Here is a 20,368-nt window from a genome sequence, read left to right as displayed (position 1 = left end):
GATTGTAGAATATAAAAAAATAAAATTATTTATAAAAAAAATTACACATTATTCGCGGCGTTTAAACTCACGCAATTTTACAATGTTTGAGGCGTTTAGGTAGAAAACGCCGCTTTACAATATTATTCATTTGAGGCGTTTTTTCTACCTGACGCCGCAAATGAATGATTAATTTGAGGCGTTTTTTAACGCCGCAAATCAATCCTATTCATTTGCTGCCACTCTATTTGCTGCTACGCCAAAAACGCCGCAAATGAATATAAAAGTGACGCCTCAAATGAATGTTTTTCTACTAGTGTGTGTTATCTATAAAAGGATCAACGTCTAAGTGGCTTGTAATGTGATGGCGAAGGGATGCTACGTAATCAGCAACTCGATTAGCTTCTCGGTGTACATGTCTTGAATTATGGTTGTCGAAATTAGAGAGCAGTTGTTGAATGTCGTCCATAAGCAGTTGAATTTTCCCTGGACAATGAGCTCGTCGTTGCAAAATCTGAATTATAAGCAAATTATCTCCCTCAATGAAAATATGGCGTATACTCTTTTCCATTGCCAATAATAAGCCATTGCGGAGTGCGATCCACCAGATTGAAAGAGCGACTAGCAATATTGTTTCCCAGATGATCCCTAATTACGACACCTGCTGCATCTGAGTTATGGCGAACAGAGCCATCAAAATTGAGTTAGAGGGTTCCTGGGGCAGGTGGTGTCCAAGAAACTTGTATAGAACGATATGAATTTTTAGGAGCGTCTTTCAATAAACGTGATTTCAAAGAGTCGAAACAAGTGCAAGTGTTCCATTCATTAAAAATTTTAAAAGCTCTAGTATAGATACCAATAGCAGAGAATAAAGCGTGTTTAAAAATAACTGCATTTCTCATTTTCCAGATGCTCCATAAGGAAGTTATTATTTTCTTAATTGGGAGGCGGACATTATTTCGAATATTTCGGAAAAAACAAAATATAGAATCTTGTTTAAAGTTAGTACCTAGCCAACGGATAGTTGTAGCAGATGATTCATATATATTTAAATCACCATAAAATATTGATACAATATGACCTGATATTTTATCACCTCTAATCAAACTTGTGTTGTGTTACACACTTCCCCTCAAATATCACCTCTAATCAACTTGTGTTGCATTGCACAAAAAATTGTGTTAACAAAATATCACCTCTAATCAACTTGTGTTGCATTGCACAAAAAATTGTGTTTCTCATATACTTCATACTACGTTGCGTAGTTAGTATAAGAAACTATGATCAACAATGACACAATATAAGACTAAGCAATGGCAAGTACCTAGATGAATGCCTAAACACATTAGATCGATCTAACTATGACCAACAATAATCACACAAAATTAAATCAAAAACCTTAGTAGCATAAACCTTGGATCTTGACTAAGCACAAAAATAACAACCTCAACTCTTGTAATTTTTACACGTACGTTTTCTTAAAATAATGAATATATTCCCATGAACATATATAAATAGTCCCAACTATTCTCATTTCTCAAATATCAACTAAAAAAGTTTGTATTTACATTACAAAACTATTAATTTTAGAGCTAATTAAGGTTAATAATTATCAATTAACCTAAAAATTATGGCATTTCCCTTCACCTTAAAGTTCTTGGTAATACCATTTTTACTCTTAATTAATGTATTAAGCTCGGTGGAGAGTGATAGTAATTCGATCCCAAAATGGGATATAGATTTTTTGGAGTTTCCATTGAATTTGGAATACTTAGAAGCTGAGTTCTTTTTGTGGGGTTCTACTGGAAGTGGATTAGACCAAATTGCCCCTGATCTTGCTGTGGGAGGTCCTCCTCCAATCGGGGTTCGAAAAGCTTTACTTGACCCTCTCACTAAGGATATTATCAACCAATTTGCTCTACATGAAGTTGGTCATTTGAGGTTAGTTTCGTCATTTTATTTTTACCTAAATTACTCAGTAATATTTCATTAATATTCCCGAAGTAATTAAACTTCATCCATTTTGTTAAATGAACTTCAAGTTTTGATATGATTATAATTGCAATATAAATTGATTTTCACTACTTAATTGTGATGATGTTTTACCCTACAAATCAATTATCGATCAGATTATACTTATTTAATAACACAATCCATCAGTATGGTCGGCGATAGTTTAAGTTATCATAAGTTAAGATTATCTCTATTATATAAGTTAACTCTTGAGAAATTTGGTGTTCACCAAAATACCATTACTTTTTATGCATTCTTTAAATTTTGATATAATATAATTTGTCGTACACTTGTACATGTTTCTTAAAATATAAAACACGTATCACGTGCATATAAATCTAATTCCAACAAAAGTCCGCTCATGAAATTTTCTAATCAAATACTCCGTATAATAATTTGTTTTTATGCAGGGCAATCCAGGCACGAGTGAAGGGGTTCCCTAGACCAACATTGAATCTAAGCATAGCACAATTTAGTGATATGATGAACTCTGCATTTGAACGTCCACTAATTCCCCCCTTTGATCCTTACAAAAATTCAGTGAATTACCTTCTTGCCTCTTATTTAATTCCCTATGTTGGCCTTAATGGTTACGTTGGTACCCTTCCCAAACTTCTTTCTGTAGAATCGAGAAAGGTAAGTAATCTTACTCCCTCCTTCAATTCGCTATATAATCGACTATGTTTGATTTGAGGTCATTTTAATCGACCACATTTAAATTGAGATTTTGAGGACATTTATTTGGGACAAATGTGTAACATGATTGATGCGTTGTGATTAGACCTGGTTATTGGACATAGTAGTCCATTGATCGAGTAAATGATTAGGGTTAATGTAAAAGGAATTTTATTGGGCATAGTCATTATGTGAACATGACTTTTATTTGGACACGGTCGATACATGTCAAAACATTAGCTCAAAAATTAAGTAAAAGAAAATAGATAACGTAAAAATTTATACAATGGATTATTGAATGCATTTGTATTCAAATTAGTATTTACATGGGGTGTGTATTGACTATGTTTTCCAGCCTAGTGCTTGTTAGTTTATTGACCCGTCCGTTACCCATGGAGAATCTTTCACATGGGCCATTTGGGGTCAGGTCTCTGATAAGTTTTGTGAAATTATTAATTATACAAGCTAACTTATGATGTTGGCATATGGATTGAATGCATTTGTATTAAGTAATTAAGATGTTGAATTTTCAAACCATGGTGATCCCCCATAACTTTCTGACTAAGATTCGTCATTGTTGTATCAACTCGCTATAGACCCTTAACTCATATTAACCCGACCTGCTAATGACCACACCGACTCTAATCTCACCCGTCTGTCAACCACGTCTAGTTATGATTAACGTGGATGCATGCTTAGTGAGTTAGTGGCTTACCTTTTACTCTGTACTTGGTATTTGCTGGTTTTAATTTTAATTTCTATTGTACATGTCGTACAACTCCTTTATTAATGAATTAATATTACTTTTCGTCACCTTAAATTCAGCTAGTAGCAGGATTATTAGCAATGAAATCAGGCCAAGATGCAGTGATCCGAACAATGCTCTATCAACGACGACTCCAAAGAGTGACTCCTTACAAAATAACCGTACAAGAGTTCACAACCCGAATTTCGAACCTAAGGAACAAGCTTGGGGCGATGAGTGACATTAGTTCAAAGGATGAAGGCATATTTGTCGACTCGAAAGACGGTGCAGAAGGCAAGATTCAGGGCAATGTACTTTCCGGCGACCCGAACTCTTTAGGGTTCCCTAGAACTCCTGAGGAAATATTAAACATTTTGTATGGAAGTGGTGATGCCAAAAAGGTTGGTGGGTTTTTCCCTAAAGGTGCTGGTGGATTCATAGCCCAAAATTATCTTCAACCAAAATAGGCTACTTCTAATAGATTAGTTTGATAGTTTTTAAAGATTTTTTGCTAGGTTTTTAGAAGTTTAATTAGTTTAGTTGCATATTATAAAAATAGTTTAAGTAGGAGAAAATAGTTTGGATTTTTGTTTAGAATAATAGATGGATTTATAAGGAGCATTTTAATTTAACCTTTGTTTTCACAAGAGAACATAAAAAAGTCAACTTCATGCATTTCCTTATATAATACTCCGTAACAATCTTTTTTTTTTTGTTCTCCTATTTTGGTTTCGCCATTTTCTTACTTAATAGCACCACTTCCTTCGTTCTTCACTGAACTCCCTCTCGGTCTTCTTTACTTAATCTAGGTTTTTAATTTTTTTGTTCGGATTTGATTTGTTGCAGCTTCTTGTTTATGAATTCTAATTATAAACAAGATTTCTTGGTTGTTATTGGTATCCATGAACATGGTGTTTTCTAGCGAGTTTATGAAGGAGATGCATTTTGGACGCTATTCCAGTTTATGGAGACGAGGATTATTGTATTTTTTATATCCCCGTTTGTAATACGGGGTTGTTGAATTTTTGAAACTTTTGTTTGGTGTGTATTTGTGATTTCATAATTCTACCTCACTTGGATGTCAACCTATAAATTTTTCCCTAAGATTCTCGTTTCTCCCTCAAATTTTGGGTTAAATTTGACGACAAAATTGAGAAGATCGAAAAAGGAAGTGGTACGATTAAGTATGAAAAAGTTAATATCATAAAAAATACAATAATGGTAACGTCATTAGCCAATAAATGAATTTTACAAAACATTAAGGGGGCGTTTGTTTTGGGGGTTTCAAGAAAGGGAAAAAGAATGAACTACCTTCACTCCCTTAATTTGTTGTTGTTTGTTAGGCCAATTTAATCATTCTCTTTACCCAGTGGATTCCCCCACTTTCCACTACCCCCATTCACACCCTCCCCAAAAGAATCATCATAACCCCCAAATTCTTCATCACCCAACCAACTTAACTACAACTTTGATCATCCTTAACCACCACCTGTCAGAGGTCCCCACCACCAGCGATAAACCCACCAAAACCCAAACAACCTCCTTAAACCACTGAACTGCCACCAAGCCACCACCCAACAACGAACTAAACCACCTTACAACCTCCGTGAACACCTTAACCACAATCAAAAAAACCAACTACCATCGAATCATTTTACCCACCATAAAAACCAAGTATCCAACCCCCAAAATCCACCCCAATCACCCAAAACAAACCCTAATCTCGTCGGTAAACACTCACTCTCCAAAAACAAACTTTAATTTGTTCGGAAATATACCCCACTCACTCCAATAACAATTCTAATTACTTGAAATTCACATACTTACCCAAAAACAACCACAATCATGATAAAAAAAATTCCACAAAATAATTAGATCTAAAAGGCACATGAAAATAAAGGAGGGGGGGGGGGGGCAGCGACGCGTAGGACAAAAGAGGCAACCCCTCAGAGGGGAACGACGATTCTCGTAGAGGAGTGGGGAGGCAGAAAAGGTAAATTCCGGTGGTGGAGTTGGGGTTGTAGATTGAGGGAAGGGGTGGTGGGGGTTGAAATATATTTCCTTTTGATTTTTATAAAATAAAAAACATATGACGAAGTAGGGCTTTGCTTCACCTTCTTTCCCTTTCTTCATGTCATTCCATTTTCCCTTGCGAACCAACCATCTCCTAAGGATATTTGGTGAATTTTTTAATACATGAGGGGTTTCCGTTGCATTTTTTAAATCCTTACAATTATCTGGTGAAAAAACATAATATATGCAATGTAACGGAATCGGCATGTCAAATAGGAAAATTTCTTTAAATATCATGGATATCTGGTGAATATATATATATATATTTCGTTGCAATTTTTAAATCCTTAGAAATGTCTGGTGAAAAAACATACTCCTTCCGTCTCTTTTTGTTCTTTACGTTTGATATTTTTCACGCGTTTTAACGATTAATTAATGTGTATTGAGATTCCTTTATTTTTTTATTTAAACAAGACAAATTACGTTTATTTATAATGTTTTCACTTTTATCAACATTCTGATATTGGGAATATGAGAAATATTTAATGTCCCAATGGAAATGTGAGAGATTAAATTATTCAATGAATTTAATTGGTTAAAATAATTATTAGACGCAGATTTTGATAGAATGTTATGACATTTATGTGATAATATAAAAGAAAATGTAAAAAATATTTTGAAATACCCAAAAAAAAAAAACGTAAAAAAAAAAAAAAAAAAAAAAAAAATCGGAGGGAGTAATATATGCAATGTAACGGAATCGGCATGTCAAATAGGAAAATTTCTTTAAATATCATGGATATCTGGTGAATATATATATATATTTCGTTGCAATTTTTAAATCCTTAGAAATGTCTGGTGAAAAAACATACTCCTTCCGTCTCTTTTTGTTCTTTACGTTTGATATTTTTCACGCGTTTTAACGATTAATTAATGTGTATTGAGATTCCTTTGTTTTTTTATTTAAACAAGACAAATTACGTTTATTTATAATGTTTTCACTTTTATCAACATTCTGATATTGGGAATATGAGAAATATTTAATGTCCCAATGGAAAAGTGTGAGAGATTAAATTACTCAATGAATTTAATTGGTTAAAATAATTATTAGACGCATATTTTGATATAATGTTATGACATTTATGTGATAATATAAAAGAAAATGTAAAAAACATTTTGAAATACCCAAAAAAAAAACGTAAAAAAAAAAACAAAAAAAAAACGGAGGGAGTAATAGAGGTTGGCGAGGCGCATGTCTGACATGCACCCCAAATACATATCCGGGGGTAATATCGTCATTTCACAGGATTTTAAAAATTGCTGAGGTAGTAAGTGGAGTCCCTGTAGGATTTTGGAATGGCAAAGACTTATTCCAGTGTGGCTTAAACTCTCACTTTCTCGCCTTGTGTTCTCCGCCATCCTCTCTCTCATCCTCCTTCTTCCTGGTGTAAATTGTTCGTTCAACTTGGTCAAGTTTGGTTCGATTTCGGCTTCGAGAGTTACTTGGATCTTCCATACGAGTCATGTATTTTTGTTAATTCGAAATATGTATTGTTTTTATTCTAGTTTGGAAGTGATTTATGTTTTGTAAGCCTAATTCCTTGGATCGGAAGTTCAAGAAATCAAAATTGTATATAAAATTAGTTAATTTGGTGAAATCTATGGCAAATTAGTTATATATTTTCGTGTTTAATGTCTCGGCATATAATTGTTTAATGTTAGATGTGTTGGTTTCTTCCCAAAAATACCGTAATTTGAATGGTAGTTTCTTAATAAGAAATGGTATTTTCTTTACTCGAAATGGTTCTTTCTTAATTAGAAATGGTACTTCGTAAATAAGAATGGTACTTGTCTAATGGCTTGTTAAAAAAGGGGTCAGTATTAAATGCCATCATATTACCTTGTTCAGATCTTCTTCATCATCAAAAGATAGAGGTTCCCACCTCCATTCGAACTCCCCCTAGCCTCTTGCTCGTTTAGTAATCGTCCAGTTTCAACATCTATTTCCTCGAACTCATCGCAAAAACATTAATCTGTCTACAAATCGGAAGATAATTTGATTGTGTTCGTGGTTGAACTTAATTCGTTTGTTTTTGTTCATCAGTATGTTTGAATTGAAGAAGAAGAGGTGAATTGGGGAAGAAGAAGACGAATTGGGGGAAAGCATAATTTGTTTTGGGGTGAAGCTCCCTTCTTTCCACGTGACATGGTCCAATTTGGCAGAGATACCATATGTGTTACACTACTCATTTTCATCTCCCCCCCCAAATCACTTTACTTTTTAATTTATCTTTTCTTTTGGGTCTGATATGTGTTGGGTTACACATATCAGACTAGTCTTACATGCACGCGATGCGTGCGAATATAAAAAAGAAAATTTGATCCCCTTAAGCAAACATACTTTAAAATCAAGATTAAATCATCAATATTAATAAATAGCACAAAAGTTTCATAATTCTTGTGTTTTAACTTAAAAGAATTTTAAAAGGGAAAATATGTGAGCTTAAAGAAATAACATTTTAAAGACACTGCGTCCAGACCCTTTTCTTTGTCACATATCCTTAGATAAGAACCTCCTAAAAATCACCTAATTTATAATGTTAATAGGATAACTATAATTATGCGTTATACTGCTATCGCAAATTCGCAATCTCTTAAAATGAAAAAACCATTGTTACCTTTCTTTTCGCCCATTAATCCTTGTGAAACACAACTAACAACCAAAAGGCAAATATATACTCCTAATCTATGTTGAATTACATTCTCCTAATCAGGCAAATATAGCTAATTGCAAAAGTGGTCTACCTTTCCAAACTCCAAAACATCTTACACCATTCTCAATTTCTCAATTGAAAATGAAAAGTCAATTTGATTATTTGAGAACATAAATTTTGAAATTAATGACAACAATTACCCACCACGCTGTAAGAGCTAGTTTCAGCTACACTTCTTCTTCTCTTTCCATCAATGGAATGAGCCAACCCAAAACCGCAATCAATAAATCAATAATGTGTTGTTCTTGACGTCGACGTCGACGCCGTCGGGATCTCCAATCCTGCCATTGACAATCAAATCCCCAACTTTTTCGATCAAGACGATGTCTAAATAAATTAACTGGAAAAAATCAACGAAATTTGAAGAATCGAATTCGAACAAATTAAGAAATGTAAATTAGGGTTTTGGATCAACCTTGTTGGTGGGTGTGGAGGAGAGAGAGAGAGAGATTGAGGGTTTTCTGTGAGAGGGTTTACTGAAGAGACAGAGGGATAGGGTTTGCTGAGGTTAAGGTTTTGGGTCACGATATTGCCTAAATGAATAAGTCAGCTTTGTAATTGTGATCAACTATTATAGGGGGAGGGTATTATTGTATTTTTGTAAGTGGACACGAAAAGTAATGTTACTAAAATGTCCTCAGGAGCTGGCTTATATAATAGAGATATGTGTAAATACTTCCTCGGGAGTAATATATGTTAATGTAACGGACTCGGCATGTCAAATAGGAAAATATTTTTAAATATCATGAATATCCGGTGAATATATCCCAAACCTTTAAAATGCATGAACTCAAAACACTATGCTTAACAATAGTGTATTGAGTCACATTTAGGTGAAATTCACTATTTATAAGGAAAGTTTTTATTTTCCTTCCCTTTAAAAGCTCTATCAGCCTTGCTCAATCAACCAAGGTTCGATTCTTGGTCCTTGCATATTTCCAAAATATTTTGCTATCCCTTTTCTCCTTTCCTTTCTTTCTTCTGATCCACCTCCTGGATCGTTTTCAATTTCTAACCTAAGCTCCTCTCTCCTCTCACCTCCGCCCCCTCTCCTCAAATCAAACTCCACAACGAGCCACCAAATTCCGATCTTCCCACCACCATTCATGTGCCGTTCGTCACAGACTCAACCAGGTGGTGGCGGTGCTGCGTTCGAGCTGAATCGTTTCTTCGACGGCGGATTTTTTTTCCTGTTGGAACACCAAGACGCAACTCAATTTCAGTTGGAGTTGAAGCTTTGATTTTTTGGGTAATTTGTTCTTGTTCTTTTATAATAATCATCTGGATGTATTTGGTTTAATTTTTCGCGGATTTGTTGATTTGTTCAATTTTTTTTCCAATTGTTAATATGATTATCGTTCTTCGTTTATGATTTTACTAGACTTGCGTTTTTTTTTGTTGTTTCATTAAATTTTTGCTGATGATTTCTATCTATTTTTAATGGGATTTTGATTTCAGTTGGAGTTGAAGCTTTGGTAATTCTACAGGAACTCAAATGGCCATTTGTATCAGTGTTTAGAGTTTGTCTTGCCTTTAAGAAGGATTAGGGGAAGACGACGTTGACTGAACGAGTTCTGTTTTACACTGGACGAATTACCATTCAGTGATGCTACTTACTGCAGCTGGAAGGGGTATCAGGTATTCATGAATTGTTCAATCCCAATTATGTTTTTTTTTTTTTTCATTTTTTGCTTTCAGACTTTCAGTTGAGATTAATTAAGTATTTTGGTAGACTTGCGATATAGTTTGCTGTTGCAATTTGATTTGATTTGTTTGGGAAAGTCTATTTGATTTGTTAATGAAATGTCATTTCTGATCGAAGAACTGCCGTGAAACCTTTAGTTGTTTGTTGAAGTGGGTTAAGTTTGTCATCATTAATTTCTGGAACTACGAGCTTACCGAAATAGGAGCATTGGAATGAGCTTCCCGAATTGCGGGTTATCTCATTCCCAACTTTGAATGTAGGCAAAGGCAACCTTCAAATAAATGAAAAAGCAAAAAATGTGAACTTTTGTGCTCTTGTTTTTATAGTGGGTTAAAATTTGGCCATTTCATGGGTTTAAATAGCTGATTCCATCGGGTTACAATTGGGAACATTTCACTAAATTTCTATTTTTTTGGACTTGGGCCAATGCCTTTGAAATGGGATTCTTGCTAATTTAGTAATTTTTGATCCCAAAATCTGCAATTTAGGTTGAAATGTTGAATAATCTTTAATTTGTACATTTTAATTAGATTGATTTTTAGTTAGGGTTAGCAGTTTAACATAGTACATGTTAGCTATTTAGCCTTATTCTATATCATTTAGAAGCAAAATTTATATGGATCAAATTGTTTTTGAAGCTCTCTCTGTTAAGCTTAGCTACCCTAAAAGCCTAAATGCCTATTTTTCAAACACATACTACCACCACCATCACCTCAACTCAGTATAGATTCTTCCATAAGCTACGTAAATTGAATCTACCAGTATAATTGAAGACATCTTTAAGCAATTAAGCATGCCAAGTTGCCAACTGCCAATAAAAAAAAGTCTACAGAATCACCAGAGTTGATGGAAGCACCTTTCTTACTACTAATTTGAATCAAAATTTTCAAATGCATGTTTAAGTTTCAGAGTTTTCGAAACTTGCCTTAGCAATATACTAATTGCCTACAAGTACATAAACAAAAGCCTGCCAAGAATTGTCTTCCTGTTGTCCAGGTGAATTTACCCAAATTTCTGTATAGACCTGGCAACGAAATTTAGGAAATTCAATCGACTTGTATTTGTAGTGTGAGCTGTGAGCACAAGAAACCTCACCGTGGATATGTAGCACCGACCATCTCCTTTGAGTTTTAAGGCTATTGAGTCGTATGAATCCAAATCAGTGAAGCCGTTAAACTGGAATGAAAAAATGTACAAATGAGATTAGATATCATGTCATTGGATGTTCTTTAGATTATCTCATAAAAAGGTGATCAGCCCATCATTTTTTTCTCTTTTAAACTTCACTATATAAGTCATATTGTACAGGGCATGACAGACTCTGCAATGAGTCATATTGTACAGGGCATGACAGATTCTGTAATGAGTCCATTAAACATGTGTACACAAGTTCTATAGTTTTTCTGTCACTGACTTTCAGTTGAGCCTTAACCAAAGCTTCCGAGTGCTCAAAAGCAAACCAAAGGAAAAGCTATGGATTCATATATCAGTTATATCTGATATGGGGGGAAGATGGAGTCTTGCTACTGTTTACTTGGTTGGACACTCTTATGTAGAGGGTGCAGTCTGGTGAATAGCTGGGACTAGCATCAGCTTTGTAATTATTAGAGAAAACAACTTTAGTTAATCATGATGGTTATTCAGAGAAATGTTGTATTGTGTAGTTACAAACCTGAAGCCTACTATAGTTAATCCTTAATCCGCCCAGAATATCCTCATGTACTTTAACTGCAGCTCTGCTGCTTTCCTCCATTTCTAAGTTCATATCTGTTTATTTTGGTGGAAGTGTATCACAGTGTTGAGTTTTTATCCTGATGCTTCAATCTTGCATGTTTTTCCCATTTTCGTTCAACTCGGTTTTCTTGGTTGAATCATGGTGGTTATTGCAGGTTTGAAAAATTATGGCTGAAGGAGAGGAAGACATGCCCAGGGATGCAAAGATTGTGAAGTCATTATTAAAATCTATGGGTGTTGAGGAGCATGAGCCCCGCGTTGTGCACCAGTTTCTGGAGCTATGGTACAGATATGTCGTCGATGTCTTGACGGATGCACAAGGTTACTCAGAACATGCAGGCAAAGGCACAATTGACTGTGATGATATTAAGCTTGCTATCCAATCAAAAGTGAATTTCAGATTCTCACAACCGCCACCTCGGGAGGTACTTTTAGCTTTCCGTTTACCCCTTCTTTCTTTAAATAAATAAAACTATGTTACATGTACATTTTATTGGAATTGCTTTTGTTATGATCTCATTTTCCTATATAGGGAAATAAATGCCCCCTTTCTTTAAATTTCCTGACATCTTGATTCCCTACTTGTATGATTGATTAGTAATCAAAACTAACAAATAATGGCTGCAAAAAACTACTAGGATTGAACGATCCTGAAGAGAAGATGAGATTACTTCAGTTAGAGCAAGAGGAGGCTGCGAGAATGGAGAGGGAGCGGCTAAAGGTTAAGGAGCGAGAAAGGTAGTTTCTGCAAGCGTTGGAGATGGAGAAGAAGAGGAAGAACAACGCAAATTCGAAGAAGAAGAATCTTAGAGAAGGCTGGTTAGTATTCTTTGCAGTTTTGTTATATTAAGTTGTTGATTTAGTTGCTCTTGAATTTGAGATTGAGTAGAGAGTAATATTGAATAAAAGTGACTGAATTTTCTGGTATCATCGTAGTTTAATGAGATCTCGGCTTTGATCTTTTGCTTGTACTTGAGAGACGATTAACAAATGTTTTGATTGCCATATTAATTGGAGAAAATATTAAGGTGTTAGCTGGATGTGTTCAATATACAAATGATAGGGTGACGAAAAATGTTTTATATGTTAACATTTCAAGTGTGTTAAAAGAGCAGGAAAGTTGTCATTGATTTAGGTGGTAATGTTGGTCTTACTTGTGTAATTTTAAGGAGGTTAATGAACTGATCTAATAATATGTAATTTTAATTTGCCTTGCTTCTTCTTGATTTGCTGATATCATTTATTTGTACAGGCTAGGGTTGATTCTCAAGAGATTCACTTTCTACCTTTCAACCCCACCGACAAAAGAACATCATGATAAGGATGGTAAAATGCATAAGGTCAGCAAAGGTGCTCCAGAACAGGTATATTATCGAAGTCTTACTTACATGTCTTTAATGCATTTTTTGTGTGAAACATCATAAAGAGTGTCTTTTATTACTTCACAGATATTGATTTTGTCTCACAAGTCACAATAAGTCAGACATAGAACGAAGAGTTATTATTTTATTGACAAGTTTACTGAACAAGGCTTGCGTTACTTGCTGTTGCATATCAGGTTATTTTCTATCCATAGAGAAAGTAACATGTTGTAAATAGGAGACCTATATTACATTAAAAATGGTTGACTACTATAATAATCTATACACGTAATTTCTGGAAGCTCTAGAGTGGAGGAAAGAAATTCTTGGAGGTCCATGGCAATTCATAGGCCTCGTGCCTCTCTTTAGTGCAGATACTTTTAAGAGGGATTTAAATCACGGAGTAAGTGTGACAATTACAAACGAAGTCCTAACAGTAATGCCTTTGTCTTAGCCTAGATCCAAACCCTTTAATTATGTTACTTTATTAGGCTAAAAACTTCTACTTAAATTCCCTGTAGTGAACTTTTGCTTTCTGTAAGGTCTTAACTGAGATAGGCATGTTCGTGAATGATTTCCTTATGTGTACTTTATTAGGCTAAAAACCTACAAATGGTTTACATAGTTAGATGCTTACAAATTCATTGTATCATTTGTATTGGAATATGTTAAAAGAAGAAAGCAAAAGAGGAATTAAGAATCACAGAGGAAAATCACTAGCTTAGGTACTGTTCCAAGGAAGGGGAAGCCTAGAAGAAAAGGTGACAACCGTTTGCGAAATTGTAAAGATGTGAGGAGGTAGGGAAAGAGTTGGGTAGGGGAGGGTAGCAAGTACCATTCTAACCATTCTAAAGTTATATTTTCCTGTAAGCTTGATTATTCTTTGGTTTTAAGTGGGTTTTGTAAAGTTGACTAGGAGTTAAAATGGTTCTAATTAACTTGGCAAGAAATGTTGCTTTATGAAAGCTTCAATAAATGATCAAGACAAAAGGTTCTAACTCACATGTTGGGAAGAGGGAGGAAGGAGAAGGAAAAGGAAGAGAGATCAAGGGAGGGAGAGAGAGATTATTAAAGAAAACCAAATTACATCAACTTATGGGAAATATGCCGGCAAGAATAAAAAGTAGGTGGATTGAAAAATAATGTTAGGAGATGGGAAGATAGGGAGGGTAGAGAGTTAAAAACTTTGGAAATGTTATGTTGGTGGGAAAATTGGTAAGGAGGAGAGGTTGTCAGTATTTGATAAGCTTATTTAATTTTATAGACTATACCAATATAGAGGCAAACATTAATGATTTGATTTGACAAGTTTTGTGTACATGTATTGTTTGTGGCTTAACATTTTGATAAAGGGTTAAGTAACTACAAAGAAATTTATGCTTAATTTCTGTATGGTGAACTGATAGGAGGGCAATATTATAATATTATGAGGTATAATGTACTCCGTATTTATTACTGATTATATGTCAAAGCTCATCTTGAACTCTTTAAATTGTATATTGGGTCTGAAAATTGTCAATAATACGCATCATAAACTATCTATGCCTTATCCTAATTTTTGCCAAGAAATGTCAATTATCATGCCCTACTATTTTATTTTATTTCATTTTTTTTAAGCTGAAAGATATAGTTAGGAGGTTATTTCTTTTGAGATCCCTATACAAAAAACATTCATGTTGTTGTAATTTGGATGAAAATGACAGGTTTACATGGCTGCAACTGATACGGCTCTTCCCATGGGTTAGAACTAAAGCTACAAGCTAGAAAGATAGGGTGAATGATGGAAGATTGGTGTGCTACGAAAAGCGGAGTTTTTGGGTTCACTCCCTCTACTCTATGCGATATGTATGTGATTTCATTCCTGCCCCCAAAAACAGAGGTTAAAAGATTACTACATATTTAATAAGCATCAAATCTACCGGGAGGGTCTGAACATAAGTCTTCAAACTCCTAGGGTCCAAGCTCTTAACTGAGAAGAACCTTCAAAATGACGTGCGAAAAAGTGGTATTTAGAACAATTATGGAAAAATATAATCATGTAATTGATGTACTCATTCAATTTGTTTATTGAGTTTTATTTTATTGCAGACACGTAGCATAATTTACTACAGATCGTGTCAAGGAAGAACAAGGAATGTTAGACTAAAAGAGAAGAAATTATAGCTTTTCATGATTTATTTGTTCTTGTCTATTATTCGACCAATTATATCGGTTTCATAAATATATGATTCCATCAAACAAGTTGGCCCTAACTTCAGAAATTTAAAACAGAATTGATCAACATTGGACGTGTAATTGTTATTTACGTAAATGGTTAGACGAGGTAAAAATAGAAGAGAATTCAACAAAATATATGGATGAAATACTGCAGAGAAATTGTTATTTAAATAGATGGATTCAAACATAATATATTCACATACATATTAATGAATCATGAATATTTTTGTCTAATTGTTTTTTTTTCCCGCTAAGGTCCTTTAACATGGGTTCTTTTCCCTAATCGCTTTGCTTATTTGCTAATTTCGTTCTGATAATTGATTTTAATATCTTGGAGGACCGCGCGCGTTAGCGCGCGGTCCAACAACTAGTATTTTAAAATACAAGGATATCTGGTACATCTTTTAAAACCTCGGGGTATCTAAATAAACCGTGTCAATAAATACAGATTAATTAATACTCTCTCTCTTAAAAGTTAAAACTCAAAATTTGGCAAATCGCAAAGTCGCGTCTCCTTTGCACCTCCTTCCTCCACTTCCCGCAATCGCAAAAGCAGCATCTTGCAGTTGTATCTTTAGTCGGCGGCGCCTCTGCCAACCCCCTTTCCTTCTCTGCTACTGCTATTCTCGGTAATTATCTACCAGCATTCTGTATCGATTTTTCTGTTGATTTTATTTGTACTCTTATTGATCAATACTGTAATTGTGAATTGTCTGTTAAATATATTCTGTTGGGTTTCTTGTTAGCTTTGTTTTGGTGTTGTGAAATTGGTATTATCCCTTTTGATATGATTCGATTTTTCTGATACGATAGTTTTGAAATTGTTAAAGATATTCAATTGAGTTTGTTTTGGTGGTGTTGTATGTCTAATTGTCAATACGCAGTTCATAATTCTACCTGAGATTCGTAAAATCCTCTTTGATACAACTCGATTTTTCTGACAATCAACGTTCATCTACCCTTGGGGCCCAGGGCGGGCGCCCCTCCTGTCCTGGCTCAAGGACAGGCCTGAATGTGGGTTGGGAATTTATGGGGCTTTTGTGATTCAGTCAGTTCTATTGCAATTCAGTCAGTTCTATTGCAAACATAATCAATTGAAATTGAAATTGAAATTGAAATTGAAAGACTACAACTGCAAGATGCTAGAAATCCCTTTGTCTAAGTTAGATGGAAGATCTTTTTAGCACTGTTATCATTTGGAGCTGCACATGTTTAAGTCTAATTTCTTAACTTTAGGTATCTTCTTAATTGGATAATAATACTGATTGACATAGTTTCGAAGAAAACATATGGAATTATTATTTTTTGCTTCCTTTCCATTGAAATCCCAGCAAATTTGAAGAAACGAAAATAGAATGTTTGTCCTTCACTTTTTTGTATTACACTATTACTATTTCTTGATTACCTAAGATCTGTCATCATAAACTTTAGAGTTTTACGTTAAATTTTTTTCAGGCAACGGTATTCATTTTGGCATAAGAGAAGACATGGCAGCAGACGGTAATTCTGGTGTATTTTCCCAGAAACTTAAAGGGGACTTTGATGCGCAATACATCAATGCCAAAAACGCGCTGAATAACTCGAAAGTCATATATTACAGGTACATCTTTACATAAGCTGGCAGGTTTTGTTTCAGTTGCAGCCTCTTAGAAATTTCACAACTGATATCACTTTGATGGAAAAGGAATTTTGAGGTATATAGAGGATGTGAAGCTTGTGTGGTGCAGGACTTATTTGTAAGGGGAATAAATTGTGATTTTTGGCATATTAGGAAGATTTTCTGTTTCTGTTGAATAATTGATACTAGTAAAAAATTTGGAAAGTGCCCTTTGGATTTATATTGTTCGTGTTGGTCAAGCCATCATACTCTATGCTCTACCAAAATGCTACCAGAATACAGGCTTATGTGATTATGGAGGGTAAATTGGATGATCTCTGTCTTCTGGTTTTCTACTCTGCATTTTTTGTATTGATTAATCCTCTCGCGTCCTAACTCCTACCTCCTAAGTCCTAAACTGTGCCTTTACCCCCCTTCACCGTTTTCTCCTAGTTTGGTTTGACAAGTGTTCTTGCTTCAACTGTTAAACTGATGATGTGGACAAGCTGCACAATCATTTCATAACCTATCCTTTATGCAAATCTCCAAATCTGTCTGTCTTCTACGGAATATTTTGTATTTTGGATCATCGCCCAAATAAAAAGTTAAAAACAAAATTAAAAGGAAGAGATGCAAGTGTGTACCCTATTTGAGACAGACTAGTTGAAGCAATCACCTCATAAGCTCAAAAGAATTTCCTTTTTTCCTTTTCAACTTGGCTATGAGAGCTTAAAAATGTGCACTACTGGGTACTTTTGGGGAGATGTAGAAATTTAACATAAATTTTTACTGGTTTATCATATGTTTCGATGTTAGTTTGTGAAATTTTACTTGCTGTTGTCTAAGTAAAAACAATGATCTGATGAAGCTTTGACCAATTTGTTTTTCCAATTGCAGCCGGACATTTATGTTAATAGTTGGAGGCATCATTGCAGGGATTCTTGGATTTACAGGACTTACTGGGTTTATCTTCTACTTTTTGGTGTTCGCTGTCACTACGGTGGGACTTACAGCCAAGGCAAAATTCTCAATTCATTCATACTTTGATGGCTGGAATAGCGTTTTATTTGATGGCTTCTTGGGCGGCCTTATGGTATGGTTCTCAATTGTTTACTTCTTGTTTCTTTGATCTTAATAAATTTTCAAAAAGTTCTCATAGGATTAATTTAAGAAAATTTCACCTGTACATTTAGGCACTTGGGATAGACAAAGAACGCAAAAATTGTACAGGGAGTTATATTAACTTTAGAATCATACTCCATTAAATTAATAACACCGCCGATACTGTAAATGAAATGCAATTTGGGTGAGGGTTGATCATATAAATCAAAGGAAGGAAATGAATTAGGGTCTGCACAAAGAAAATATCATGTATGTAACAAAAAGGGTTTGTTTCTGTTTGTTTACTTTCCTCTTGCCAATCAGACATCAAGATACCGTGGTCACTATTTCAGTGCAATGTTTCCTTTAAGCTGTCAAATTTTGCTGTTTCTTATTATTTCAATCATTTAAGACAAATGGACCTTTTGTATCTAGCATTTTAGCTTTCCATCAGCTCCTACCAACTGTTTTCTGTAAACCTTGTTTATATATATGCTCAAATTATAATGCTACTAACATTTTCTTTTGGAATTCTTTATATTAACGAGCTTCTTTTGGTCTTATGCAGTCGTTCGTGCTGTTTTGGACGTATCCTTCCCACAACTTTGATTTACATCTTCCACTTGGTTAAGAGATCTGTTTTTGTTTTCTACTTATCTTTTGCATGCATAAATCTGTTGGATTGCAGAATTAAGAGTTTGTTTCCTGTGTCCTTTGCTCTCCATCTTATTGCGAGTCTTGCGACATTCTATCTTAATACATCCATGATCCATGTCTATCCCACTACTTTTAATACAGACATTCCAACAACTGCTAACAATCTATATGCCACTTAGTTCAACAGGTATAGTTTAAGAAAACTTATTTTGACAACATAAATATCAGTGCATTGTAGACAAGGTGATACGTAGTATCTCTTGTAATAAATCTGAATAGATTCAGTTAATACTGAGTAAGATCTCTCACACTATGTTTGGATGGGAAAGTGAGGGACACATTTTCTCGTATTTGGATTAGATATACGGTAAGAGAAGGAAAGGGAAGGGAGTTGGAGAGATACATTTTCCTTCCTCTGTTAATAAATCAAATCCCTCCATTGTTACCCTCCCTTACCTTCCATAAATGATAACCAGACAAAGTGTGTTAATCATTTCTCTCCTACCTGTGGGAGCTGTCAGCCTGTGTAATCATGTCTTGATTGTCTTGCCTTAATGAATTTAGTATGTCAAATTTCATGCAAGTATGTTATATTTTGGTGGTCAATATTTAGCAAGATGCTATTCCGTAGTTAGTATTTCTTTTAGATCACAAATGCTAGTCTTAATGCACAGTCCGCAAACTCTTAAATTTCTTCGATTGCTGTACTTGCTTATGCATTCAAAGTTACTAACTTTTGGAAATATGTTAGCTTATAGTTATTGCACTATTGCTTTTGTTCCTCTTGTTTGTTTCCTTGACAGTATTAAATAGATTTGCCTATGACTCTGTGCACATTTTTTGATGGGTTATATCTGCAAGAACGTAAGTGCTACTGTACTGCTCCATTAGCAGTCCGAGTCTGCATTGCAGTTTCCATATTCAGAAATTATAATGGGGCTCACACTTGCATTCAGCAGATTTTCCAGTTTCTATTGAAACCCTAGGTCAATTTTGATTTTGCTATAGTATTTTTTTTTGAGGAACTTCCAGCTGATGGTGTTTGTCAGTTGTAATTTCTTCCAGCTAGTGTAGACAGATAACTTGAACAGAAAAGCTATATGTTTCACTTGAACAGACAAATGTTACATTATATTCCATTCTTCATACTATTAGTTATGCATGTATATAATATTTTGAGAGGAAATATAAGTGCCAGTTTCTTTCCATTTCCTCTGAATATCCAAAACTTTCATCTGGAATCCGGCATGGCCACACAGTGGTCATATCTTCTGCATTTCGAATGTAAAAATGCAACCTGCATCTCCCAAATGATTCCCGGTATTTTAATTGGCGTTTTTATTGTTCGAGAAAGATATCAAAGAAAAACTTTGATACCTAAACTTAAAATTAAGCTGTTCCTCAACAGCCAAAAATGTTTTTTGCAAAATTTCCCATCTACCACAGTTCATTTTTCCTGTTGTGTAATTTTACCTACTTCTCTCAGTTTCTGGCATTGTTCCTATTAAAGTAATTACTTCTCCAAGGATACTGTCAAGTCCCCCATTCACTAATAATTTGCTCTCAGTTTCTGGCATTGTTCCTATTAAAGTAATTACTTCTCCAAGGATACTAATAATTTACAGTTTGGCAGAGATCGCTGGTTAACCTTGTGAATTCTTTCTCTAGTCACAACTATGTAATGTCTGAGATGAAATGTAGATGACAATACAGGCATACAGCTGATGTTAAAAACGCACAAGTAACAACACCTTACTGTCATAACTCATATGGTAAACAGGGCACGGTTAATTTACC

At 34.6% G+C, this 20,368-nt stretch overlaps 2 protein-coding genes and 1 long non-coding RNA gene across 3 annotated transcripts; all 3 read left to right on the top strand.

Moving 5' to 3' along the window:
- The first annotated feature begins 1,529 nt into the window (after positions 1–1,529).
- LOC110797460 (desiccation-related protein PCC13-62) lies at positions 1,530–4,100 on the top strand. The gene is made up of 3 exons (XM_022002573.2): positions 1,530–1,920; positions 2,403–2,628; positions 3,493–4,100. Exons 1-3 carry the CDS (start codon positions 1,610–1,612, stop codon positions 3,877–3,879), a joined length of 924 nt encoding a protein of 307 aa, XP_021858265.2. The 5' UTR covers positions 1,530–1,609; the 3' UTR covers positions 3,880–4,100.
- A 4,963-nt stretch (positions 4,101–9,063) lies between these two features.
- On the top strand, positions 9,064–15,152 carry LOC110796572 (uncharacterized). Its single transcript, XR_002535626.2, has 6 exons — positions 9,064–9,448; positions 9,658–9,837; positions 11,794–12,063; positions 12,277–12,457; positions 12,891–13,002; positions 14,703–15,152. It is a non-coding gene; the product is annotated as an uncharacterized lncRNA (long non-coding RNA).
- A 521-nt stretch (positions 15,153–15,673) lies between these two features.
- On the top strand, positions 15,674–19,779 carry LOC110797446 (uncharacterized). The gene is made up of 5 exons (XM_022002562.2): positions 15,674–15,845; positions 16,672–16,816; positions 17,711–17,906; positions 18,483–18,502; positions 19,385–19,779. The coding sequence occupies exons 2-5, from the start codon at positions 16,704–16,706 to the stop codon at positions 19,413–19,415; spliced, it is 360 nt and encodes a 119-aa protein (XP_021858254.1). The 5' UTR covers positions 15,674–15,845; positions 16,672–16,703; the 3' UTR covers positions 19,416–19,779.
- Positions 19,780–20,368: the final 589 nt, after the last annotated feature.

This window comes from Spinacia oleracea, chromosome 3 (genome assembly GCF_020520425.1).
Source record: "Spinacia oleracea cultivar Varoflay chromosome 3, BTI_SOV_V1, whole genome shotgun sequence".
Classification (NCBI taxonomy): domain Eukaryota; kingdom Viridiplantae; phylum Streptophyta; class Magnoliopsida; order Caryophyllales; family Amaranthaceae; genus Spinacia; species Spinacia oleracea.
Note: the sequence above shows the minus strand (reverse complement) of the source record. Positions and strands in the feature narration are given on the sequence as shown.